At 32.0% G+C, this 24,990-nt stretch overlaps 1 protein-coding gene across 4 annotated transcripts in view; it reads left to right on the top strand.

Moving 5' to 3' along the window:
• Positions 1 to 23,938, top strand: part of LOC118202321 (alpha- and gamma-adaptin-binding protein p34) — a 65,502-nt gene extending 41,564 nt beyond the window's left edge. For 3 of the 4 annotated variants that reach the window (XM_085813498.1, XM_085813497.1, XM_085813496.1), the window contains 3 exons: positions 370 to 468; positions 4,401 to 4,450; positions 23,762 to 23,938. In XM_085813498.1, the coding sequence (XP_085669624.1) occupies positions 370 to 468; positions 4,401 to 4,450; positions 23,762 to 23,830 (218 nt within the window). In that variant the 3' untranslated portion in view covers positions 23,831 to 23,938. Of the gene's footprint in view, positions 1 to 369; positions 469 to 2,685; positions 2,830 to 4,400; positions 4,451 to 23,761 lie in introns of all 4 variants that reach the window. The other variant, XR_015040313.1, reaches the window with a different exon arrangement.
• Positions 23,939 to 24,990: the final 1,052 nt, after the last annotated feature.

Raw genomic sequence — 24,990 nt, 5'->3', positions numbered from 1 at the left:
TGGTGGTTGAATTTAAGAGGTAGTTGCCATGAAAGATTTTTAATGCTGATGTTGTACTAAAAATCGCTTATTAATTCCAGTTTGCTGCATGAAATAGGTTTAAGAGGCTTTTAATACATTGGTATTGTAGTTCTGTTTAATATGTGACTTTATCTATAAAAGTTTTCAAGTTTTCTGCATCTTTGATAGGAAGCAAGTATGCATTTTTATAGGATGGGTGATAATAGATCTTATGATGAGAAGCTTTTTAAATTGGTTCCATTCTCTAATGTAATAATATTTTGTTTTCCAAGAAATTTAATTTAATAAGTAAATTGCTTGAAATATATCCAAAACTATGAATATGTACAAAATCTCTTTACCTTTCAGAAATTTTATTAGAAGATAAATTGGTTGCTGATGTACTCAGTGGAGAAGATCCAGGTGGTTCCTTTGAAGCACTCTTTTCAAGATTTGCTAGCATGAAAGGTACTTGAAAGGAAATAAGTGAACTACTGAAGTAAAACATGAGAGTATTTTATATGTTTTGTGCTTTATATTATTAAGTTTTCAAAGATTGTGTAATATGTGGGAAAGGAGGTATAATTAAAAGAATGTGAAATATTTGTTTGGAAAAGGACTGAACATTGCAAAGAGTGAGTTCTTCAAACTAAGTTACAAGGTTAATTATTAATTTACAAAATCAGCTTTCTGTTAGAGAGTTTTTATGAAAATTGCCACAGCAAGACCAGTTTTACAACAATTAGGTTACAGATAGTGCCAGTTTAGAATGCTTTAAAATGTTTTATTTGCTCTTCTTAAAAGAATTTTCAAGAGCATTAAGATCTTCATTGAATTCCTCAAGCAACAATTCGGTTTTAACCCCATATTTGAAATTCTTGTAATTATGTGATTTTTCATATGTAGGAAAAAAATCTTTAAAAGCATTAAAACACAATAAATCATGTCATGAACTTTGCATCATAAGTCTTGAAATTTATTTATAATACGGAATTCCTTTTCTTTAATGCATAGAAAATATTAACCATATTTGACTAACATCCTTACATAAGATAGAAATGCAGTGGTGTTCTACAAGGGGGGCATATAAATTTAAGATTGTTTTATTTGTATGAGCTTAATGTGTTAAAATTTTTCTATAATAAATGTAGACTGTGTTAAATTGTCTGAATATTAAACTTTAAAGTAAAAACTAAGTAGCAGTATTAGTAGTAGTGGTTCCCTCCCACAATCATGTAAAATTTCAAGAATGTATGATACATTAGCTTAATTTATCTGTAAAATATTAAGTTGTATATATAAGGTAATTCTGATTTACAGCAAGGCATTTTAATGAGAAAAACAACTTGTATTTCATCATTGAGGTTTTAACAACCATGCTTCAAAAAACTGAAAAGCATACTTACATAAAATGCATATAAGTTAATTCTGTTACAAACGTTTTTTAACATATGAAAAATATACCAGTATGAAAAATATAATGAAAAATATAACAGAGAAATATACCAGTATAAAATTTTAAATTGGACAAGAAAAGCAACTTTTGCTTGGCATAAATTTTTAATAAAATTCTTTTAGAGTGATCAAGCAGATTTATCTTCTTTAAGAACAAATATTTTTTCTTGCTTGGGAAAATGAAAAAACTTCATTAATTTTTTAAAAGCGGTATCTTCGTATTTTGGTATTTTATAATATATTGCTGTGCTATCCCCCCTTCCTGAAGATAAGAGATCAGTGTGTTCACCCTTAAAATCAATAAAACTTTATTCATGCTAAACAAAGGTTGCATTTTTCCTGATTTTAAGTATAGAATTATTTCAATAACGTCAAATTTGCTTTCAGACTTTTATCAATAATACAGCAGAAAGTACTAAGAAATAGGACTTTTCTTGTTTTCACAAACCCTGTGTTTTAAATGCCAAATATGTGCCAGGATTATTCCCTAAGTTCATGTTCTTCTCACATACCCTTTTATGTTTGCATGATTGCTTTTAATATGGCATCAGAAGAATTTTGTCATTGCAAGAACTTTTATCTCATGAACTCCACAGATCAGGTTCTTGAGAAGCCGAACCATGCTTCATTCACTCTTCATTAATCTGAATCTTCCCACAGCTGTTCAACATTTTATCATACTATAATAAATAAGTAAATAAATATTTTTAATCTTCATGGATATTGTAGCAAATAATTAATTAAACATTTTATCGCAAAAAGTCAACAAATTAGATTATTTCTTATTTTTACCATTAATCATTTTGAAATTATATAGCGTTCTGCTTTGGCATGATGGTAGAATATTCTGTGCTTGCACATAAGAAAAATGTAAACTAGACCTACTTTTTATCATTATTTTTTAATCTCTTGAAAATATGTTAACCGAAAGAATACAAGAGACAACTGATTGAGACCATAGGGTTTGTAACACTGGCAGTTGATGAAGATGCCAGGGTGAAACAGTTTCGGAGGCTGCTTGCACATGCTCCATTATGATCTCTTGTCGAAGGACTAGCTTTTCATACCTCTTCCTTCTCCATAGCTTGGAATCATTGTATTTAATATGTTTTATTTTGAATTCTTTCACATAATGAATACGATAAGAATGCTCTCATGAAGGCAGCATAAAATATAGAGTTAAATTAATTTCACTCGTAAGATTCTCTAGAAAATTTTAATTTCTTATAGACTACCACCAGTAGATACCAGTATGACTACAGAGCCTATAGGAACAGGGAAAAGGTCCTTCCTGTCATAGAGCTAATGCAATTCAGTTCTTCCTTTTCACTCAGAAACCTGACTACACTCGAATGGTTTGCCGTGTCAAAGGAGGTAAAATAATGCTCCGTTTAATGCTTTTAAACATTAGGAAAAAATATACTTTAAAATGTTAATGCATAAAATGTTCGTGGACTGACCTAGTCCCTTATAGTCCACGGGTTCTCAATAGAGAGGATTTCCTCCATAGGAGAGAATTTTATAGTTTCGGGAAAAAATGCGGTCAGCCTCATACTTAGCTGTTTAATTTTAATTTATGAGTATAAAAAATTACTTTTATTCAAGTTTTGATATTTATTAATATTTTCTACACTTTTCATTGTTTAATTTATAAAACATGCTAAAAAATTGTCTGAATCCAGATAAGTATGTATTTGTAAGATAAAATAAAATATGATGGCTACTTTAAAAAGTAATTGGCAACCTCAAAATTAACTGTTTTAGATTTGGTACTCTGTCCCTAATTTCATCTATTCTTCCAAATTCAAGATCTTTCCATGTTATATAACATAGCTTGAAAAATGAAACTAAAACCCAAAATTAACCAGTCATAGTTTAGAGTACTAGTACTGTGTGCATCTACTTAGTGTAAATATTGCTTGCAAGAAATTACGTCATTCTTTTCCTAGCTCCTGCCGTGCTATCAACCCTATGCTACTCTGCCAGTCTTTCTCTTATTCTAAACTTTTATCAATCTCTATGACAATATCCTTTTATCAATGACATCATATCCCTGTTAATCTGTGTATATAAGAAATTATTGTAAGTGTACATGATCTAGAAATATTTTATCTACTAAGAAAATGATCTGATATGCTTGAAAATAAAGATTAAACTAAACTAAACTGAGTGGCGCAACAGCCCCAGTGGGCCGTGGTCTGTAGCACCCCAAAATCTGCTTTCCTGACTTTGGGGTGCATCAGCATATGCCTGGGGCAAGTGGTCAGCTTGTTGCAGGACCCCCGGCGTTTAGTCCCCAAGCGAACTTGGTACTTATTTTATCGACCCATTCAAGGGACGAAAGGCTGAGTCAATCTTGCCCAGCCCGGCGATCGAATCCTGAGCCTGTGGCTAGCCACTTAGAAAACAAAGATTGGTGATTTGCAAGACCCCAGTTTTGTTATCTTCTTCAGTACATAATCAAACCCCGGCCATGATGAATGCCAGTTGTTACACTACCTGGATTCCTTCTATGCACTAAATCACCACATATATTTATTTTTCAAATTATGGAAAAGGGGGGATGATCTTCTAGCAGTGGTAAAAGGATGCATTGGACAAAGCAGCTTGAGAATTGCTCTAATCTATTCAGTCGCTCACCACTCTTGGCAAGAAAGGATGAGATTTTGAACCAGTAATTTATTTATTTTATTAATGGTGAAATCATTCTTTCTTTTGAAACATGGCTTGTATTCTTTTACTGACGCTGTGATGTTTTATGGTGTAGTAATTGGGATTGGAAACATATAATTAAGGATAAAAATACTGCTTCAGGTTTTTCCTATGTGTAAAATGATTTTTTATTTGACTAAATTTAAAAATAAAGAATTCAAATATAATAATAAAAATTCATTTAAAAATCAATAATAAAATAAAAAAAAATAAGGATTTTTTTATGGTTTCAGAAAGAGCATCTGGTCTTTCTGGAGATGAAAGGAAGAAATATGCTGAGAAGGTATTTTTTTTTTTTAATCTTTTTCCTTTTGTTTTTGAGTTTAGGCCCACATGTTTTTTAATAGCGAACTTCATTTTACTTCATTGTATATCATGTTTGATGTGGTTTCTTTTACGTTTGCTAAGAGGACTGTGTAAGAAATTAAATTTTTGATATAAAAACCATTCTATTCTCAGTGCTGAAACTGCTCCTGCTTTAAGTATGAAAATTTTGTTAATTAGAAGTATGCACCTAGGATCAGAAGTTAAGGAAATAAAGCCCTGCAATTGTTTTTCATGAACACATGCTGTAGCTAGTACAATTTCTTTAGAAACATTGATTTTATAATTATAGTACATGTATTTCATTTAGTTGCATCTGATGAAGACGATACTGTAAAAATGTTGAAATGCTTTTACTTTAATTAATCTTCATGTCAGTTTCTTTGATTTTTTTTTTTTTTTAATTCTACTAATGGCTTATCATTTTATAAGTTTAGTGTTATAAATGTTTTTTCTCAAGAGGAGGATTGCGTTTATGGAGAACTTCTTAAGGAGAGTTAGTTATCTTGTGCCTTACCTGACAAAGAAAAACGCAACACTACAAAGATTTGGTTTTATAATTATCTAAATTGCAGTGGTGTAGCTGAATGTTTTATATATATACAGTACAAAGTCCGTAATCCAGACTCGTCCGAACTTCGGCGATTCCGGATTAGGGGTTTTTCCGGATTATAGATCATCATTTTAAATCTGGTAACATGGCAAGCAGAAATGATGCAATTAAAAATATGAAATCATAATTTATGAAATAAAGAACAATAATGATTTAAAGGTATCAAAATTTACACAAAAAAACCTTAATATTTATTTGTTTACTTTATTAAACATTTCTTTCAATGTAAGTTGCTTCTATAAAAAATTCAAAAAGTTCCTTTTTCTTGTGTCATATATAGTGGACTTTCCAATGCCATACTTCTCGCATAATTTTGAGAGGGATAGGCCTTTATCCATTTTTTGCAGTAATTCCACTTTTTGCTTAATGGACATCGAAACATGCTTTCTCTTTGTAGATCCTTTGGCAGCTCCAGAATTGGAAACTCTTTTTGACATAATCGAAAGTTCAAGCTTATAGATCGTTCCGGATTATGGACGTCTGGATTACAGACTTTATACTGTATATAGATCTAAAATGCAAGTTTTTCATGTGGTAAGTTAGATAGATAAAAGGGAAGGAAGATATGTATGGTAGATGCAGCCAAAATCCGTTTTGGCAAATCAGATGTTTACATGAAAGGCTCTGTTTTAGGCTTACACATAGCTTATTGGTCTCTCCCTAATACAGCTGAAACATATTTTCATGAGTTCACTGTGCAAAGGATTTGGAGAGGATGGGTTGAAAAAAGAAATGTGAATGAATCCTGCTAGGGTTACTGGTGCTTGTAGATGCATGTCAGTGCTCATGGATATAAACACATCCGAAGACAAGTAGTGGCAGCTTTGTGAAGCATGACTTTTGACATATGTAGAATATGCAGGGAGGCCTCAATGGGCCGATAATCGTAAGAACAGCTAAACAGTTAGTTGAAAATAGTTTACAAGCCACCCAGATGGTTATTGTGGTATGGGAGCCTGACTGCGATACTGAAGGGCCTGGGTTCAAATCCCTTAGAAGGCATGGTTGTAACTGCCCGTCCCTTCATAGGAGCAATGGTGGCCCACCTATTAGCTGTTTTCATAATAAAGAGACCACCACATCTGACTTTAGTATAGATTAATGGAATCTGTTACAAAACTGTAACTGTTTACTATCTGCCATTGGGGGGAAATAGTTTGCAATCATGCTGCTCTTTACGCAGAAACAAAAGTCGATAAATAACACTAGTGATTGCTGTGGTGTTAAGACAGTCTCTTAAATGATTGAATGGCAAAAGGTAGTGTACAGCTGTGAGTTTTTCTCTGTTTACTGACAGTAGCTGAGTATGTGTCTGAATGTGATGTGGAAAGAGGTCCAGTGCCGGCACAACTTTTAACTATCATACTGCTCAACAAAGCATCATTATGTCTTGATGTCCCATCATCATGCATAGTTGGTCATATTTGGTTTGTATCAGAGGTACAATGATCGCATAATAATATGCAAATAAATTGCTATAGCTGGTTGTTCTACTTTATCTTCAGTGATTGCAAAATTATGATTTTCTTCAAAAAGCTGTTTTCGCCCAACCACACAGAGCAGTCATTAGCAGACAAGCCTTACAACATACCTACTAGAAGCTTCTTTAGATTCCAAGTTATTCTGATTTCATTGGTCAAGTGTTTATGAAATGTGATTGATCATTGTTTGCTTGATCTTCCCCAGCCTCAGTTGAAAGACAAACTGTGGAGGATGACTGAAAACATAAAGTCATCCATTAATGCCATGCATGTAGCAGCTTGCTTGTGTCACAGCATATAGCAGATTGCTTGTATCACAGCAAAATTTGGTCCTACTTCATACTAATAACCCTGTATATCCCATCACTGCACTGCATTATCTTTTCAAAATTAAAAACACTCAATTGTATATGCATTCTCTGTCTGTCAGTTTACATCACATTCTACTCCACCTTTTTGGTTCAGGTTCTCTTTCAGGCAGCACATTTATATTACATATGGAGCAAACCATGAAAACACCCATACAACCAAACCATTACTAGAATGAATTAGTGCAGTTATTAAACAATCAGAAACAAAGAATTATTATTGCAAAGGAGTGAGTATTTTTCATATTAATTTCAAGCCACTACCTTTTCCACATTTTCATGAAGATTGCTAACCTATGTTGTTTCAGATATGATGTCTATAATTTCAGAAGTGCCTGATTCAAACTTAAACAGAACAACCTGTAATTATATTATTCCCAAGTAGCACATGACGTTGCAAACTGGTCTGAGAGGTTGCAAAGTGGTTGGGGTAACTTTTACGATGTTTTCACAACGTTGCAAAGATGCAAAATATTTGCAGTTGCATTTTGGCAATTTTTTGGAATGAAAAGAGACTACATCTGCCTTTTCAAGAATTTTAAGTCTACATAAGATTTACTTTGTAATGTTTGATTACTTTATTTCATCTAAATATATTAATCTAAGGTAGATTCATCTAATGAAATGTAAATTTAATATAAGTACTTTTGATTTATTAAATTTAATTAGTACTAAAAATATGTGCTAAATAATTGTTTAAAATTTTGTTAAAATAATTAATACTTAAAATATTTTTATAAATACTATAGAAAAATATTTAAAAATGAAACTAATCTATAAAGTAATTAATTTTTTGTATTTTATATACTTTAAACAATCATATTTCCGAAATCAAAGCAAATCGTATGTTAGCAATTATTTCATTACTAAAATATGACTTTATTTATTATTTTTGAAGTAAGGACGAATTTATTTGAATTAATATGGTGACATTATATGAAACATTTTACCGCATACAGTGCAAAAAGTACAATTTTTGCGAAGATATGGTTGTGCGTGAAGATGTATTCATGGATAAAAATGGGGCGATTTTAAGAATTCCAAAAAAACGTCTATTGTTAAAAGATGATGCATATTTAACGGCTGTCCAATATATATGACGGAAAACTCATCGGCCGTCAGGAAAAACAGAACAGAACACTATTTACTGGATGCTTATATAAACGAACATCTCAAGATTTGCGCACTTTGCCTAGCTGCCAAATTTGAACAAGCAACTGTGCAATTAATTGAGATTCTAGCAGTTCTTTCAAGTAATTTGGTAAAGATGCCATCTGTAAAGTGTTTGAAAAGATTAACTTCATGTGTGAAATTGAATCAAGCAATGACTGATATAAAATAATATTGCTTATATTAAAAGTAAATGTAATGCACTATCAGTCAAAGAAGGCATTGTGAATCTTCTCATTGTTCTGTATCCATTTACTTCAACTGCCTTCAGCAAGTGAAATTCCATTGCTGTGAGCTCCTGTTTGGAAGCTTCTGAATTGAGGAGAAATCATTGTGAGAATGCTAAATTTGTGCTTATTTTGTTTGGGAGTATCTGCTCTACAAGAAATTCTACTATGCTAATCTTGAATCTAGTATTCGTGAAATAGTGTCTCTGTGGTCTGTGCAATATAGCGTTCGTGAAATAGTGTCTCTGTGGAAATAGTGTCTATCTCCAATCACTGTGGTTCTAGTGGTGCCACAGTGATTGGAGACAAACACACACAGTGCTTCGGTTATAACGTCCTAAGTGCTATATCATATATCATTCATGTTAATCGATTATTGTGTCCCTATTGAAAGGTTGATTCTCAGAATTAATTCATATAAAACCAAAAATAACGTACAATGGGAAGGCACTTTCTGGTTTTGATGAAAATGCAATCAATACTAGTGATGGGCAACTTCAGTACTTTCTTGTACCCGGTATGAGAGTAACGGGTACGGACAAGTACCCGATACAAAATACCCATTACTCAAGTAACCGTTACTTTGAAAAGTACCAAAAACCGATTTCAAGTACCGAGTACCCAAGTAACGATTTGGAGTAACGAAATACCGGAGTAAGGGTTTGCTGTACCGGAGTACCCCAGTAACGGTTTGCTGTACCGGAGTACCCTAGTAATGATTTGGAGTACCGAAGTACCCTAGTAATGATTTGGAGTACCGAAATACGCAGCTAACGATTTTGCGCACTGAAGGAACTCTGCCACGTCACCATGTGTTTGATTTTATCTGTACAGAGTAAGATTTTGAATATCAGAAAACATGTCAACTACGGAAGTGTCTGAGGAGCAGGAGAGAACGGCGGGTTGTTTCTGGTGTTGTTTTTGTGTAGATTGTCTTTGATGGCCAGTGGGGGTTGGAGGATTGGCGCAGGAAGTGGATGGATGGAAACATTTTCGCTTTTGGTTGTGTCTTGTGTGCAAGTGCAGCAAAATCGATGGGTGCTCTATCAATTTCGTGAAAGGGGTTGTCCATAAATGATGCCACGCTTGAAAGGAGGTTAGTGAAATTGTGACAGTTTGTGACAAGGTGGGGGAGGGGGTAACAAGAAGTGTGACATCATATTTTGATTAAAATAAAAATGTTTAAAATCAGCATATTGAATTTTGAAGTTATTTTAAAATTACCAAAATTTGAAGGTATTTCCTTAATTGTGGCAAAAGCAACTTTCATGCGATTTTTTTTTTTCACTTACATTCCTTTTTTTCTAAAAAAAAAAAAAAAAAGGCATTCAGAGTAGGTTTTGAGAATAGGGTAGCTGCAGAAATTGTAATTTTATTGTTATTGTGTATTAATTATGTTTTTTGCTGTAAACTTCTCTCTTATTTCATACAAAATAAGTGCATGAATCATTATTATTGTTATATTTACAGATGTCATTAAAACATATAGTTTAAATTTAAAAATAAAGTCTGAAATATGATCTATAACGTAGTGCTACGTTTTTGAACTGCAAGTATAAATTTACGTAATATTGTGTGACATGTGACAAAAGGAGGAGGAGGTATGTTGAAGTGTGACACTTTGTGACAAAGAGGGGGAGGGGGGGTCCAAAATGTTGCAGAAAAGTGTGACATCATTTATGGACAGCCCCAAATGAGCATAGTTGCGTACTTGAAAAACGTCGGAAGATTTTCTTTGTATGATATTGAAGGAGTACACTATGTTTCTTTCGGCTGTGTTGTGTTGTGTTGTTTTGTTGGAGGGAAACAAAGGAAAAAAATCGGAAAATAGAAATTTTGATGCAACACTATACTATGAGTAAAAATGTTGCAATAAATTTAAAATAGAAAATTAACTATAACTAGCTGTGTAGCAACCCAATAGGATGCAGTTTCCTAAGTATATATCAGAAATTTAATGATCAATCTGTTTTAACATGATATTTTTTATTTATACGGATAAATAACATACCACAGAAGTCGTTTAATACCTTCAATTCGGTAGTAAAGGGCATAGGGGTGCGTAGGGTCTAGAAATTAAAATATTCACAAACCTTTATCCCACTTATAGATAAGATAATGATCTTTAGTACCACTGCGAAATAAAACTTTTTCAAGCTACCAAATTTTAAAAAAGATAAATCTCTTATTCTCTACACTCCCCTATATATATTAAAAATTCTGAATAAAAAAGTAAGATAATTTAAACATTAAATATGACATAAATGACCTTGTGTGTTTAATTGTACAATACTGGCATAAAATAAAATTTACACATTTATTCATATACACATGGTTGAAGAGCTTTTCCACAAAAAAAGTTTATACTGTTCCTTTTTAAATTACATTTAGGTTTATTTTGAGTTAAATTTGTACTTTTGGAGATTTGGCACCGTACAATAAACAACAAAATGATTAGAAATATTTTTAAAAACAAAAAATATGATTTTTAAAAATGCATAAACATATATATTTGATTTAAACATTTTGAATTACCAAAAGCACTAGAAAATGAGATATGTTTTGAAAAGTGAGATAATGTAATATGTTTGGATGTACTACAGTAATAAGTAAATTTCAGCAAAATGGTTAAAAACGCGTAATATCTGGATGCTGTAACAGCAAAAAGCAACAAAAATATTTGTAAAATCGCATTATATGAATTCAATAAGTACATTCGATATAAAAATTTAAATTAAAGATGATTTAAACACTAGAAAATAAGATAGCATGCTTTTAGCTATATGAGAACTTAACATATGTGAGTACAGCTAAGTAAATAATAGACTGTAGAACTTTATATTATATTAATAATCTAAATGCAATTTCAAAATAATATTTTTTTTCAAGAAATTGACATTTGAATGAAGTAATATTTCATTTAGTTAAAACAAATAAAACATTGATAGGCTGTGCAAAACATTATAAAAGTATCAAATTTTTTAACTTTATGGAAATTTTAGGCATTTAATTCCTTCTATTTTTTTTTTTTTTTTTTTTTTTTTTTTTTTAATAAAGACCACTTAAAATATGTAACGAAAAATTAAGCATAAAAAAATTGACTCCCATAAACATAGATATAAACATTTTAAGCTGTACTTAGGTTGGAATTTTAAGAAGGTAAACAAATGATTAAATATTATAATTGTAATGTAAGAAAATTAGTTGTTTCAACTTTTGTCCACTCAAACGGTTTCGCCGATCATTCAGTATTAATCCAGCTTTAGAGACCTTTTCGCATGGCACTGAAGTAGCCACAAGGAATTATTTTTTCCGTGATAATTCATACAAATTAGGAAATACATTTTTATCCTTTTCCCACCACTCCATTAGATCAGATTTCCTGGAAAGAATGGGCTCTTGCAGGTATCTTTTCACTTCTGCCGTAGCTTTGTCGATCGCCGCGTCTGCCGCAGGAGTTGATAAAGTTCGAGAGTCTTTAACTTTACTCTCAAACTCGAACCAAACCGATGATTCGTCTATCTCTTCATCATCCCCTTCCACATCCTCAACAAGATTATGGGTAGTTTGTGCAACTACCGATAATTCACAGATAATATCGCTTTCAATGTTTTTGGCGACATCACATTTGAGCCCCAATTTTTTTATTCGAGGTTCAAGGAAAGCGGCTTGAGCAATGTCTTCTCTTGAATCGATAGTTGTAAATCTATTACACAATTTACGTTGTAGTACTAGTACCACATTTTGTACTTGTTCATTAACACTTTTACTAAGCAGATTTTCACAGATTTTTTTAAGGCTGCCTATTAACACTGGCGCCATAGATGCTGACAAGTATTTTTCCGAACTCAACTCGCATGTCACCTTTTCAAAAGGTTTCAAAACGTCACAAAGATGTTGGACACTTTCCCATTCTGGCACGTCAAGAGCCTCTGGGGGTTGTTCATCAAACCCATTGTAAAATGAATAGCGTCTTTCAGTTCAAAGAAATGTTTTACCGTATAAAACGTACTGTTCCAATGAGTCTTCACATCTAAGATGACTTTTAAGTCTTTTCTCTCCTCGCTAGAGCACAGATATTTTCGCAGATTTTTTGCAGCGATATTACTTCTCCTGTAAACTATCACAATATCCCTAATTTTCGTTAGAAGGTCGTTAACCCCGTTTAGAGAATTTGTGACAGCCAAATTGAGAAAGTGTGCAGTGCATCCTAAATGTTTTAACTTTAGTTCGCTGTCGACAGCGTTAATCATATTTTTGGCATTGTCAGTCACTATTAAAGACACTTTTTCCATCGGAAAATGTGGTTGGTAAATGTGTATGATATTTTCTGCAATATTTTTGGCTGAATGATGTTCATCAAAAATTGAGCAGTCAATCAGTACCGTTTTCCTTTGCATGTGTTCGTCAATAAAATGGCCTGCCACGGCCATGTAACTTTCAGCCTTTTGGTTGCTCCAACAGTCTACAGTCAAACAGATATTTTGTACAGCACTAAGAACATTTTTTAAACTATTCTTTTTTTTTTTTTTTTTTTTTCATAAACAGCAGGAATCAAGGATTTAGAAACCGTTTTCCGTGAAGGTAAGGAATAGGTTGGATTCAAAGCCTTTGAGTATTCTCGGAATCCCTCATTTTCTACGATACTTATTGGTTGTAAATCCTTATATACCATTTTGATCAGTGTGCGACCGATTACTTTTTTTTTTTTTTTTATGTACATCCATCGTATTTCTCTGGACAAACTGCATTATGCTGGACTGGGATTTTTGTGAAAATACACCAACAATATCACAAGCACTGTTGTCTACCGTAAGTTGTGTAGTCTGCTGGAGTCTAGGGATGTGCATGGTTACCCACCATCTGCAGGGCTAGTGGCGACAGAACGGGCTGGGCATCAATATCATCAACATCTTGATTCGGCAAAGCGCGTTTCTCGTGCAGATTTACACAAGGATGCTTCCTTTGCAAATGTTTTTTTAAATTTTCTGTTGAACCACCTTTGATGGATAAAAGGTCTTTACAAATGTCACACATAACATTTTCATCTTCATTAGTATAGGAAAAGTGCTGCCAAACCAAGCTGAATTTTCTTTTCTTACTAGACATTTTGCAATTCGATTTTTTTTTCCCTGAGGCGTAAGAAACTGATAGAGATTCAATTCTATAACGTACCGTTACTCACCAGTACGATAATAATAGCAATTCTATAACGTACCGATACTCACCAGTACGAGACAAGAATGAATCTTATGGGAAAAGTGACGAAGTTGGGAGATGGTCATCATCATCGTCAGATAAGCATAAAAAAATTTCTATTAATGACTTCCGCTGTTCACTCAAGCTGCAAATTCTAAAATCAACACTACGCTGTGAAAAGTGTAAGTGCAATATCGCCTAATGATTCTATTAATCAGGCATGAAAGAGCAAAAAATGCAAAGGAAGAAAAGGGAGGGACATGTATGTTTACATAAACATGTTCGGATAATTTCCGGTGTTCCATTCGATAGTTCCCCCCCCCCCTCAAATAAGCTTCAGAGGGAGGGGAAAAAAAAAGAAAAGAAGAAGATTCGGACTGCCAGGTCAAAGTTCACCTCTCTTCCTATCGGAGGAGCGTCATCACATCCTGGGGGGTAAAGCAGGTGTTGACAATCCTGCATTAGGCACGTGACCTGAGTTTAGTTTTTGGCGAGATGAAAATCTGTTTTTAGAAGGGTGAAGAATTATCATAAGTGGGTCAGTTATCTTTGTTCTTTCATTAGAAAAGTTTAAAATCGCGTCTGTATTTTATGTTGATTGGCTTAGTGATCCACTAGATGCTGTGACATTTTCTGAAGTAGGTACAGCGGGATAAAAAAGGATCATATTTATTTAAAAAGGATCATATGATTTACGTTGCCCTATTAAGCAAGCAAACGAAAAATATTTTTCATGATTTATGCTAAAAGTATGTTGAGGAAAAGGAAGTAATCTAGTTGGTAGTTGATTCCATTCACCAATCCAACAACAGCAACTTACCAAATCAATCATTTCAGATCCATGCATTTTTCTCCTACAAACAATGAAAAATTAAAACATGCACAATTCGGATCACAAATCTTCTAGCGCTCCCCTCCCTTTCCCTCCTGATTATACCAACTCCAATCACAAGCGAGCAATGCCGGCGACAGTGACTCCAAATGCTACTATTCCCCCCTCTCCCCCACACACACAACACCTTTCGAAAAATTTCCACTATTTCACACTCATCCTCTTGCGTACGCAAAGGCAATTAATTATACTACCTCAAACTCTAGTCTCCATTACGAACGAAACAGAAGTTTCCCCCTTTCATGTTTGCCATTCCATGCCCTATTTCAAGGTCATTCATGGACACAAGGAGCGCATATCACCATTTCGTAAATACAACCAGATACTACTGTCCTCGTACCAAAACCGAAGGGAGCTGAACCTTCAGCGATCCTCCAGTAACGAATACCGAAATACCGAGAAGAGACGCACATTTTCGTTACAAAGTAGCGAATAACGAAAAGCACCCTTTTCGGTACAGAAGTAACGAATACCGAAAAGTACCCATTTCGGTACAGAAGTAACGGGTACTTGGATGTACCGATTTTCAGTACCAGTTACAAAATACCCGGTTCGGTAGTACCGACTCATCACTAATCAATACAGAAGCAATAACAATTCAAGCTGTTATGGTATGTTCGTTATTTTCAAAATACAAAAAAATTATTGGACTGGTACCAGTACTTAATATGCCTGAAGATGAATTAGATATATGTAATAGCAAAAAGCAATACATTAAAATTAATAATAATACACATTTTATAAGTATGTTGTCTTTTGTATAGTATACAGAAAAGGTTAATGATTTTAAACAGTGTATGAAATGTATGATCGAAAAAATAGTGTTAAAGAAACATTAGCATTTCTATGAAATACTGTCATTTATAATTATGTGATATTTAATTGTGTAGTATTAAAAAACACTAAATATTTTTTATTGTTTGCAAATTGCAGTTTTATTACTTTTTGTTTGGTATCTATTCTTCTAAACACTGTGTAATTCGCGTTTTTTTAAATATTACTGTTATTAGATTATCTCAATAAATGAATGTTGGAAATTAGGTTTTATTTTTTATTAAATTTAAGTAAATTATATTGCCAATATGTATGTTTATTAGATTATCTCAATAAATTAATGTTGGAAATTATGTTTTATTTTTTATTAAATTTAAGTACAGTCAAAAGTTGTTAATTCGGACACCCATAATCTGGAATGATCTATAATCCGGACCTCAAAGCTACAAAATTTCTGCGCATGCTTCACGTTTGCATGTGCATAGGCGTTTATGCGTGCGCGTAAGACCTTTACGGCTGCGAATATGCGTGTGCACATGCGCATAATACGTGTACGCATGCGCGGTTAATGTATAACGGACGGTATAAGCTAAGCTAAAATTATCTAATTCAGTTAATGTTGCAAATTGTGTTGTTCCTTAATCTTCGAATTGGATCCGTTTTTGCAGACTGTTAGAGCAATTTTATAAAAGTAAGCTTAAACTTTCGATTATGTCAAATAAAATTTCCGACATATATTTACTAATATGTAAAGGATCTACAAAGTGAAAGTATGTTTCGAAATACGAAATCTGTTTATCAATTTCACGCTGCTCTGGGGGGGGAGGAAACGCCGCAGAGCGCAATGAATTTGAAGTTGATCTGTCAGCACTATCCCTATCTTCAGAGCAGATGTTTTTATTTTATTTGGCTTATAATTCCTTACTGAATGTAGTATTTCTTCTCAATGTACTCTGTCTTTGATATGATTTAAATCAAGTTCCTCGTCATTATAATTTGCTTCCGATAGTGAAGAAAGTGACACAGAGGTTATTGAAAACGAAAAAATTTCGATTGACAAATTAGTTGGTATTCTCGACACAGCAATTATAGAACTTGAACAGCGGAACTTTGTAACTAAACAAGAAATTATGTCTGTTTAATAGAATTAAAGAGAAAGTATTATCACATGAAACGAAGCAACATAAACAACTTACAATGAAAGAAATGTTTAATAAAGTAAACAAATAAATATTAAATTTTTTCTTTTTGTAAATTTTGATACCCTTTAGATCATAACTGTTCTTTATTTCATAAATTACGGTTTCATATTTTTAATTTTGTAATTTCTGCATGCCATATTACCATATTTAAACTGATGATCTATAATCCAGAAAAATCGATAATCCGGAATCGTCGGAGGTCCCGACGAGTCTGGATTAACGACTTTTGACTGTATATTCTATTTTCTTCGCTTACTTTATATGTGCTGGTGATACCAAAGAAATTCATAATAAATAGAAACAAAAGTTTCATCATGTGCTATTTAACGTACTTAGCTTACTATTGTATACTATAGTGTTTAAATTATTTCTGTACAGTAACAAAAGGAAAGTTATTGATTATAAAAAGTGCATGAAATAATCATTGTAATTTACCACTATTCTAAAATGTAGAAACTAAAAATAAGTAATTACATTAACATATGATCGAAAGAAATGGTGTTAAGAAACATCAGCATTACTAGTAAATACTGCAATCCATAATTATTGCATTTTTAATTGCTTACTATTTGAAAAACACAAATATTTTTGCTAATACAAACCTTCTTGTGCTATTTATACTTTCAAACATTACTAGTTCATGTTTTTTCTTAAATAGTGCTTTCATGTATGTTGTTTGTTAGGTTATTATTTCATTTTAGATATGAATATGGGAAGTTATTAGTAGATTTAAGTATATTTTTGTATGAAATATTTTTGATCACAGTTATTAACTACTTTATACTATCTTGGAGATATAGAAATTAATGGTTATATTTTTTACTGTGAAACGCGAATAAATTTATACTTGAGTTAGGTAAAATACTGATTATGTTACCTTAACCCTCTGGCTGATCATCCCACAATTTCCACAGGCAACTCAAATGTAGCAAAATTTGCTTATCCCACGGGCATATGTTTTTCTTCCTTTATTGAGGAACGCATCCCGTTTTTTCCCCGTTTAAGCATTGAAATAAGTTATATACAGTATTAGACGTTTAGTTTACATTTTGGCCAACAGATATCGTTAGTTGTCCACTAAATTGCGGCATTTGAAGGCACATGGTATTAGCGCTTAACTTCACTTTTTGCCACCTTTTTCTTACAGAAATGGCTGCCAGAAAACGTTCAGCGATTATCTTGATTATTGAATTATTTATTAGATTTATTGAATCTCGTGCAAAAACTGTGAAGTTGGACTTTGCCTTGAACCCTGTTTTGAACTCTTATCAGACTAAACTGCATTTCTAAGGTATTTTTCCCTCAGCGCTTTATATTTTCTTAAATTTTATACATTTTGCTTTTTTATATTATGCAATAAATAGAAATTAACTGTAATTCGACTGATTTATTTAAAAAAAAATTTTTTTTTTTTGCTGATAACATCTGAAATTGTTTTTTCTGGCAACATAGTTTCTCATGATAAAAATCTACATACAAAGTATTTTCTAGAAAGTAAAAATGCATTTTTCAATTCTCCAATTTATATAGATTCAAAATATGGGGGGGGGCAACTGCAATTTTTGAAGTGGTTTCAATCCACAAATTGAGCAGTCGGTTAAGAAACGCTTCTTAATATATCATGACGGGCAATTTTCAACGTCTGAGATTTAACAGAAATAAATGTGATAATGCTGTTATCAGAAATGCTCTTTTTTTTTTACCCACATATATATCTTTACTTTTATTTATGTCTAATTGAGTTTTATTTACTTAAAACCTACTATTAATGTTATATATTTGTAATAACCACTTTCATAATTACTCTCACTTAAGGAAATTTTGATGTGTACACCACATGACTTCCTTGTACGAAATATTAAATTATACGAATTTTTTCCTTGCGTTTCATTTAAACTTATTGGATTGAATTAAATCTACTTCGTCGATAGCGCATAAACCACAATAGAATAAATTCACTGTATTTGTTTACCATAGCGACACTCTGGTGCTAGGTTCACTTAACAGCATTATATTTTGTTCATATTATAACTCAGAATGCACAAAATTTATATCATTTGAAGAATTATCTAAACGTTGCCACATATTTTATTCAAATACTATAATAAATCTAGAACGATGTATAAAAGAAATTAAGGAAACAAAACAAAAAAGAAACAAATTTTCACGGATGATTCGGCATTTCTCATTCAATTAATTCAGTTCTCACTTCGCGACTAGGTAAAAATGCATAAAAATTCAAAATATCTATATTAAAAATTTTGAAGTAAATTTTAAACACTTGTTTTCTCGAAAAATTCCAGAAAGGATTAAGCATGAATTAATTCCCAATAATAAATGAAGGCGTTATCTTTGTTGTTGCGAAGCTTACTTTCTCTAGATTGGCAGCAAATCTACTATTCTGCTGTTTCAAATGTAAACAAATATGTCCACCATGTTATTTAAAAATTAGGCTTAACCGCACTTAAACAGCTTTTAAATAGTTGATAATTTTACAAATATTGCTTGCAGATTTCTTAAAGGCATAAAAACCTTAACTGGAAGATCAAAACAACATAATTCAATAATTTTAAAGCAAAAAATGCTCAATTTATGAACATAGAAAAACTGAGATCTCTGAGCTGTGTAACAGAATGGATATACAGTCAAAAGTCGTTAATTCGGACACCCATAATCCAGAATGATCTATAATCCGGACCTCAAAGTTAAAAACTTTCTGCACATACGCCGCGTTGACACATGCGCATAGGCGTACATGTAAAACCTTTACGAATGCGCATATGCGTGTGCGCAAGCGCAGAATACGTTTTCGCGTGCGCGTTTTATGTATAACGAACGGTATAATCTAAAATTATCTAATTAGCCATTTCGGTTAATGTTGATGATTGCGTTATTCCTTAATCTTCGAATTGGATCCGGCTTACTATTTTTTGCAGACTATAAGATCGATTTTATAAAAGTAAACTTGAACTTTCAATTATGTCAAATAGAATTTCTGATGCTGGAGCTCCCAAAGGATCTACAAAACGAAAGTATGTTTCGATGTCCATCAAACTAAAAGTGAAATTGCTGCAAAAAATGGATAAAGACATGAAGAAGGTGACAGAGAGGTTAAAGAAAATGAAAAAATTTCGATTGACAAGTTAGTCGGTATTCTCGGCACAGCAATTACAGGACTTGAACAGCGCAACTTTGTAACTGAACAAGAAATTATGTCTGTTTATAGAATTAAAGATAAAGTATTATCACATAAACTTAAACAACTTACCAACTTAAGCAACTTAAACAACTTACTATAAAAGAAATGTTTAATAAAGTAAACAAATAAATATTAAGCTTTTTTTTTTTTTTTTTTTTTTGTAAATTTTGATACCCTTTAGATCATAATTGTTCTTTATTTCATAAATTACTGTTTCATATTTTTAATTTTAGAATTTCTGCATGCCATCTTACGAGATTTAAACTGATGATCTATAATCCGGAATCGCCGAAATCCCGACAAGTCCGGATTAACGACTTTTGATTGTATATATAAATATATTTGTATACGTTTGGTGCGGCCGATTTCTACCAAAATACGAGGTGTACATCTACATATTATAGCAGTACAGAATTTCAACATTCTGAGGCTACTTGTTTTTGAGTTATGCGAGATACGTACGTATAGACACCACGAAAAGTTCTCTTCAGAATTCATTTTAAAGCAGTTTTATAATATTTTTAGAGGAAAAGAGTCTTTTATTCTAACCTTACATACATATGTCATGCAAAAACATCGTTAAATTTCATTCAATAGCGGTCAAAATGGATATTTTCTTTAACCCCTTTGAGCCGGGTAGCGAAAACGCGCGCTTATCGCTGAGGCCGGCAGTGTCTTACGCGAGCGTCTCTCCAGGGCCGGGGGCTTTTTTGCTACTAAGCCTAAATCCATGAAATTTCCGAAGTATCAACGCATTGTTTAATAATGCTCTATAGAGTATTTAAACGGCTTATGCTTTATACATATTTTTATATATATACTTTAATTACCTTATTTCTTGTTTAAATGCATATTTTACACATTTTATTTTAATTACTCACCATTTTATGAATTTTAACATACATCTGAAAACTAAATATATTACTTAAAATTCTCTTTTCGTATGAAAAATTTGAAAACAGGGATCTACACACAGTCCTACGTTACATTCCTTGCACTCGTAATAACTCATTTGCCGTTTTGGAGGATTTTTCCGGGAATGTAAACAAACGAAGCATCGTCGTCTCATTTTCTTATCAGTCTCTTCTGAACAAAGTTTTGGAAAACGTCTTTCAGTTAATCTTTCAGAATCAATATCAGAATATCAGAATTTCAGAATCAATATCTGAAATATTTTGCATCATTTCTGCTATTTCATGCTCTGTTAAACATTTTCGATGCTTTGACATTCAACGGTAGAAACAGAAAGAATTCACGTCTAACAAGATATAATTATTTTCTAAAAACTGAACTGTAAACCGAAATACTCAACGCTTTAGCGCATATAAATCTTCTACTTACAATAAACAACTACCACGTGCGAATAAAGTGCGATTTAAAAAGACGTCATAAATCACTCCATTCGGAAACATTTAGTTCCCTGTTTGTTTATATAATCAAAAACAGGTGTATGTGAGTCATGCTTCTCTCATTTCGAGTAGAAGGTCTAATGTACATGTATCTGAAACCATATGGACATACAGTGCCATCTTGTGGCAGAAAGTATAGTTTGAAAAGCGTTCAAAGTACTGGCACATATACGTGACGGTAGTAAACGGGAAAATGCTCTGTCACGCCTGCGTGTCGGCCGGTAGGTAAGTGTGTTCGTTGTTGGCACGTATACGTGACAGTTGGCGCGAAGGGGTTAAAATATGCTGTCTGAAACTTTTCATGATTACAATACTTCCTTTTTACTTTGTAAAACGAAGTAAAAAATTATGAAATCTTAAATAATCATAACTTAGAATTTAAGTTATTTAAAAAATATGGTATACTGAAATACTGAAAATAATTAAGGCTATTATTAATTATGCATATTTAGTCTAAAGAGAAAAAAAAAATGTGTTATCTTCTGGTTTTCAGGAAATGATAAAATATTTAAACTTTATAAAAATACAAGGAATACAAAATTTTAAAAAAGAAGAAATATATATTATGCTTATTTTTCTACATAAATCAGTATATAACACATAATAACATAATGACGACATTTTCACAACTGTTGCAAAAAGGTGGAATTTTGCAAAAATTTAGCTGTTGCTAAGACGTCATGATACGATGCTTTCGCAACCAAAATATCACCTGTGAAAGACGCACTAACAACGTCTATGCGACAAAAACCTCATCTGCAAAGACGTCTTTGCAACGGTTGCAAAACAGTTTTGCGGACATCTGGTCATCTTAAAGACAACATATTGCAACGTTTTTGTGACGACATCCATGACGAACGACATTGCTGTGCTACTTAGGTTTGTATCTCGTTTCATTTAAGAAAAAATCTGAAGAAAGAAGTATTAACTGTGATTATGTTAGGAGAGAAGAAAATAAGGAATGAGCATAGGATAAATACCAAGGAGGTTAGAATAGAAGAAGGGAAGGTTCAACTCAAACGGTGAAGCTTGGCGGCTATGTAACTGTTATCACTGTGACTTGTGCAAGGAAGTCTGTAATTGTAACATTTTTTTCCTTTTCTTTTTGAAGCATGTCAACTTATATTGCATATGGATGCACAAATAGATTTTCAAAAAATATTCCTGGGATTACTGTTTACTCGTAAGTATTGATTTTCTTTGTGTGTGTGTGTGTGTAATTTCATAAATATGTTAAAAAATATCACAATGTCATGTTGTTTTCTTTCCAGATGTGAAAAAAAAGACTTAATAATAATTGAAACATGTTAAATACATTTTAATGTTTTTGCTTACAGCTGGTATATACAATGATATGTGCTAGTAATTAAACTGTATGATTTGAACACTTAGGTAAATAGTTTCATAATTTTCATGAAAAGTAAGAAATCAATTGTTACTATTTTTATGAATTGTAAAAGTGTTAAATAAAGCAACGCTTTCTTTATGCATTAATTATTATTCATTTTTAAGTTTTGTGAACTGTTACGAATATAATTTGTGCATTTGATCGAGATAAACTGTTCAGTTGTTAAAATGTTTTTGCATAAGCTTACAAATTTCTGGGTAGTATTGCGATAAACGTAAGTAAAATATTTACACAATTGAACATGTGAAAAGATATATCCAAAAATTTATATAGGTACATTTCTGTAATTCAGCTTAATTCAGGGTAATTTCTTTGAGATTTATAAATATGAAACGCGCATAAACTGAAATCATTGAATTCACATAAATTTGGTTTATTTTATTAATATTTATTTGCTTGTTGATATAAGGTTGTTGGTTGTGAAAAAAATCTATTTAAAACATTCATTTAAAAAAAGCAACATGTTACCATTTTTTTAGATAATTATCTGCTATTAATTTCAGGTAAAAATTATTCTAAATGATTCTTTAATAAATTGTAATAATATTGCGAATAAATCAGAAATATCACTTCTTAAAGAAACAATTGGAAAGTATACCCAACAAGTTGATAATAAAACGTATACAAATTCTTGAAGTTATGCAGAAACATCATTTAGATTTCGAACTATTTCTTAATGATTTTCTGTACTTAGTAAATTATGGATATCATCTTTATAACTTTAAAACAAAAAACTGACCATAGCGAAGCATTTCATTATAAATTTAAGATATTTTTACTGGAAAATCCCTGCATTTAACAGCTGAGAAACACGTACGTTTAACTACCGTATGGCAAATGTTTTGAATTTACAAACATGGACACCGCTTGTTCCGTGGAGCTTCATTCCCCGATAGTGGAGGAAACTGCGAACCCTCCCTCCTTCTATTCTAACCTCCTTGATAAATACACATATAATCATTTACCTAGAATCCTTTAAATGTACACTTGGTCTATTCTATATTGCAGTAGATTTCTGCATGTTTTCTGTATTAATAATTTCATTTTCTCATTAAAGATTAATAAAAAGATTAGAAAGAGCATATTTCCATATTCTTAGGAATTTTCTCCATTGTTTATTTGATATCCTAATTTAAAATTTTGTGTTTACATAAAGTTGATATAAATCTTATGTACAGTAGATTAAACAAATGAGGAAAAAAGAATACTTCCCCTGTTTGATGATATGTTTTAAGTAGTTTAGAAAATTGTTTAAAACAACTTTGATATAAATTTGTATAAAGTTTGTGTTTTGAAAGTTTACCGAGAAAAGTTTACATTTATTCCAGGTAGCAATTGCTTTTTGGAGAGCAATGGGAGGAAATGAAGATGAACTTGAGGGTTTAGATGAAGATTAAAGTTTGCTGTAAGAAGTTTAAATGAAGATTTATGATTCTTCTTTTGTAAATGAATTACTTTTTGTCATACAATATATATTAAATAAAATCATTGTTTTTTAATGAAAATTTGTTTATTTATTGAGCTTTCTAGTCATTTCAAACTTTTACTTTATATGGTACCAACTATGTGTCACTATAAAACTTAGTAATTACTCTGATTTCTTTGATAAAACATATCAGTTTTTTAATAAAATTTTCTTAAATTATTTAAATTATACATGCAAATCAAAACATTAGAAGTATTTCTTTAATAACGTGCCAGTCTTCCTCTAAACGAATAGCATGTATATGTCAGCGTAGAGATTTTATTAGAAACTTCGAGGAACTTCATGCTGCTCTGGTGTCGCTACATTATATGCATTGCCAACCTAAACATTTGTCTCAGAATTATTTTCCATTTGCACTATAGAGGTGTCCAGTAGGATTTTTATTACATTGAATTTGGAAATCACTTTCTATTTAGAGCTTAGGTAAGTTCTCCTTAAAGTGTGTTTAAGTAATAGTAATCCCATGTATTGTGCACTGTTCTGTAAAAGTATACCTTCCCCATCATGATGCATGAAAGCCATGAAAGGATAAAGTAGTAGTAGTAGTATATCCTGAAACAGAGCCATTCTACTGTGACTTTTTATATGGACCAATAATTTTCATTTCAGAATGATTTTTTCCCTCTAACAGAAGTTATGAACCCACAAAATTTGTGTAAAATGTGGTAAGGTACAAAATTTTATAGAATTTTATCAGTCTGATAAAGCAGTAGTAAGCTGTTGTATAAATATTTGCAATGACAATCCCATGTCTTGCTTTAGGAACATTTTAAAACAGACACAAATAGCTGGGAATAAACTTTCAATGGGACAAAGGCTCTGTGATTCTCAAGTAGGCAAGCAAGATTATAAGAAAAGGAGAGAAAAATGCCGTAGAAAAAAGACAGCAGCTATCTGATATTTTTATGAAATAGAATTTCCCTTTCAAACAATAACATTTTGGACCTTTTGATTTTGCACCGTTTTCTGCGTACACAATCTTTGTAGAAATAATAGTAAAATTAAGTTTTCCTGTTTTGTGAATGGAAAATGCAGTATAAAGTCCGAAATCCGGAATGATCTAAAATCTGG

Source organism: Stegodyphus dumicola, chromosome 3 (assembly GCF_044657685.1).
Source record: "Stegodyphus dumicola isolate Sdum_Otavi_A_Nest chromosome 3, ASM4465768v1".
Taxonomy (NCBI): domain Eukaryota; kingdom Metazoa; phylum Arthropoda; class Arachnida; order Araneae; family Eresidae; genus Stegodyphus; species Stegodyphus dumicola.
This window is presented reverse-complemented; position numbering and strand designations above follow the sequence as displayed.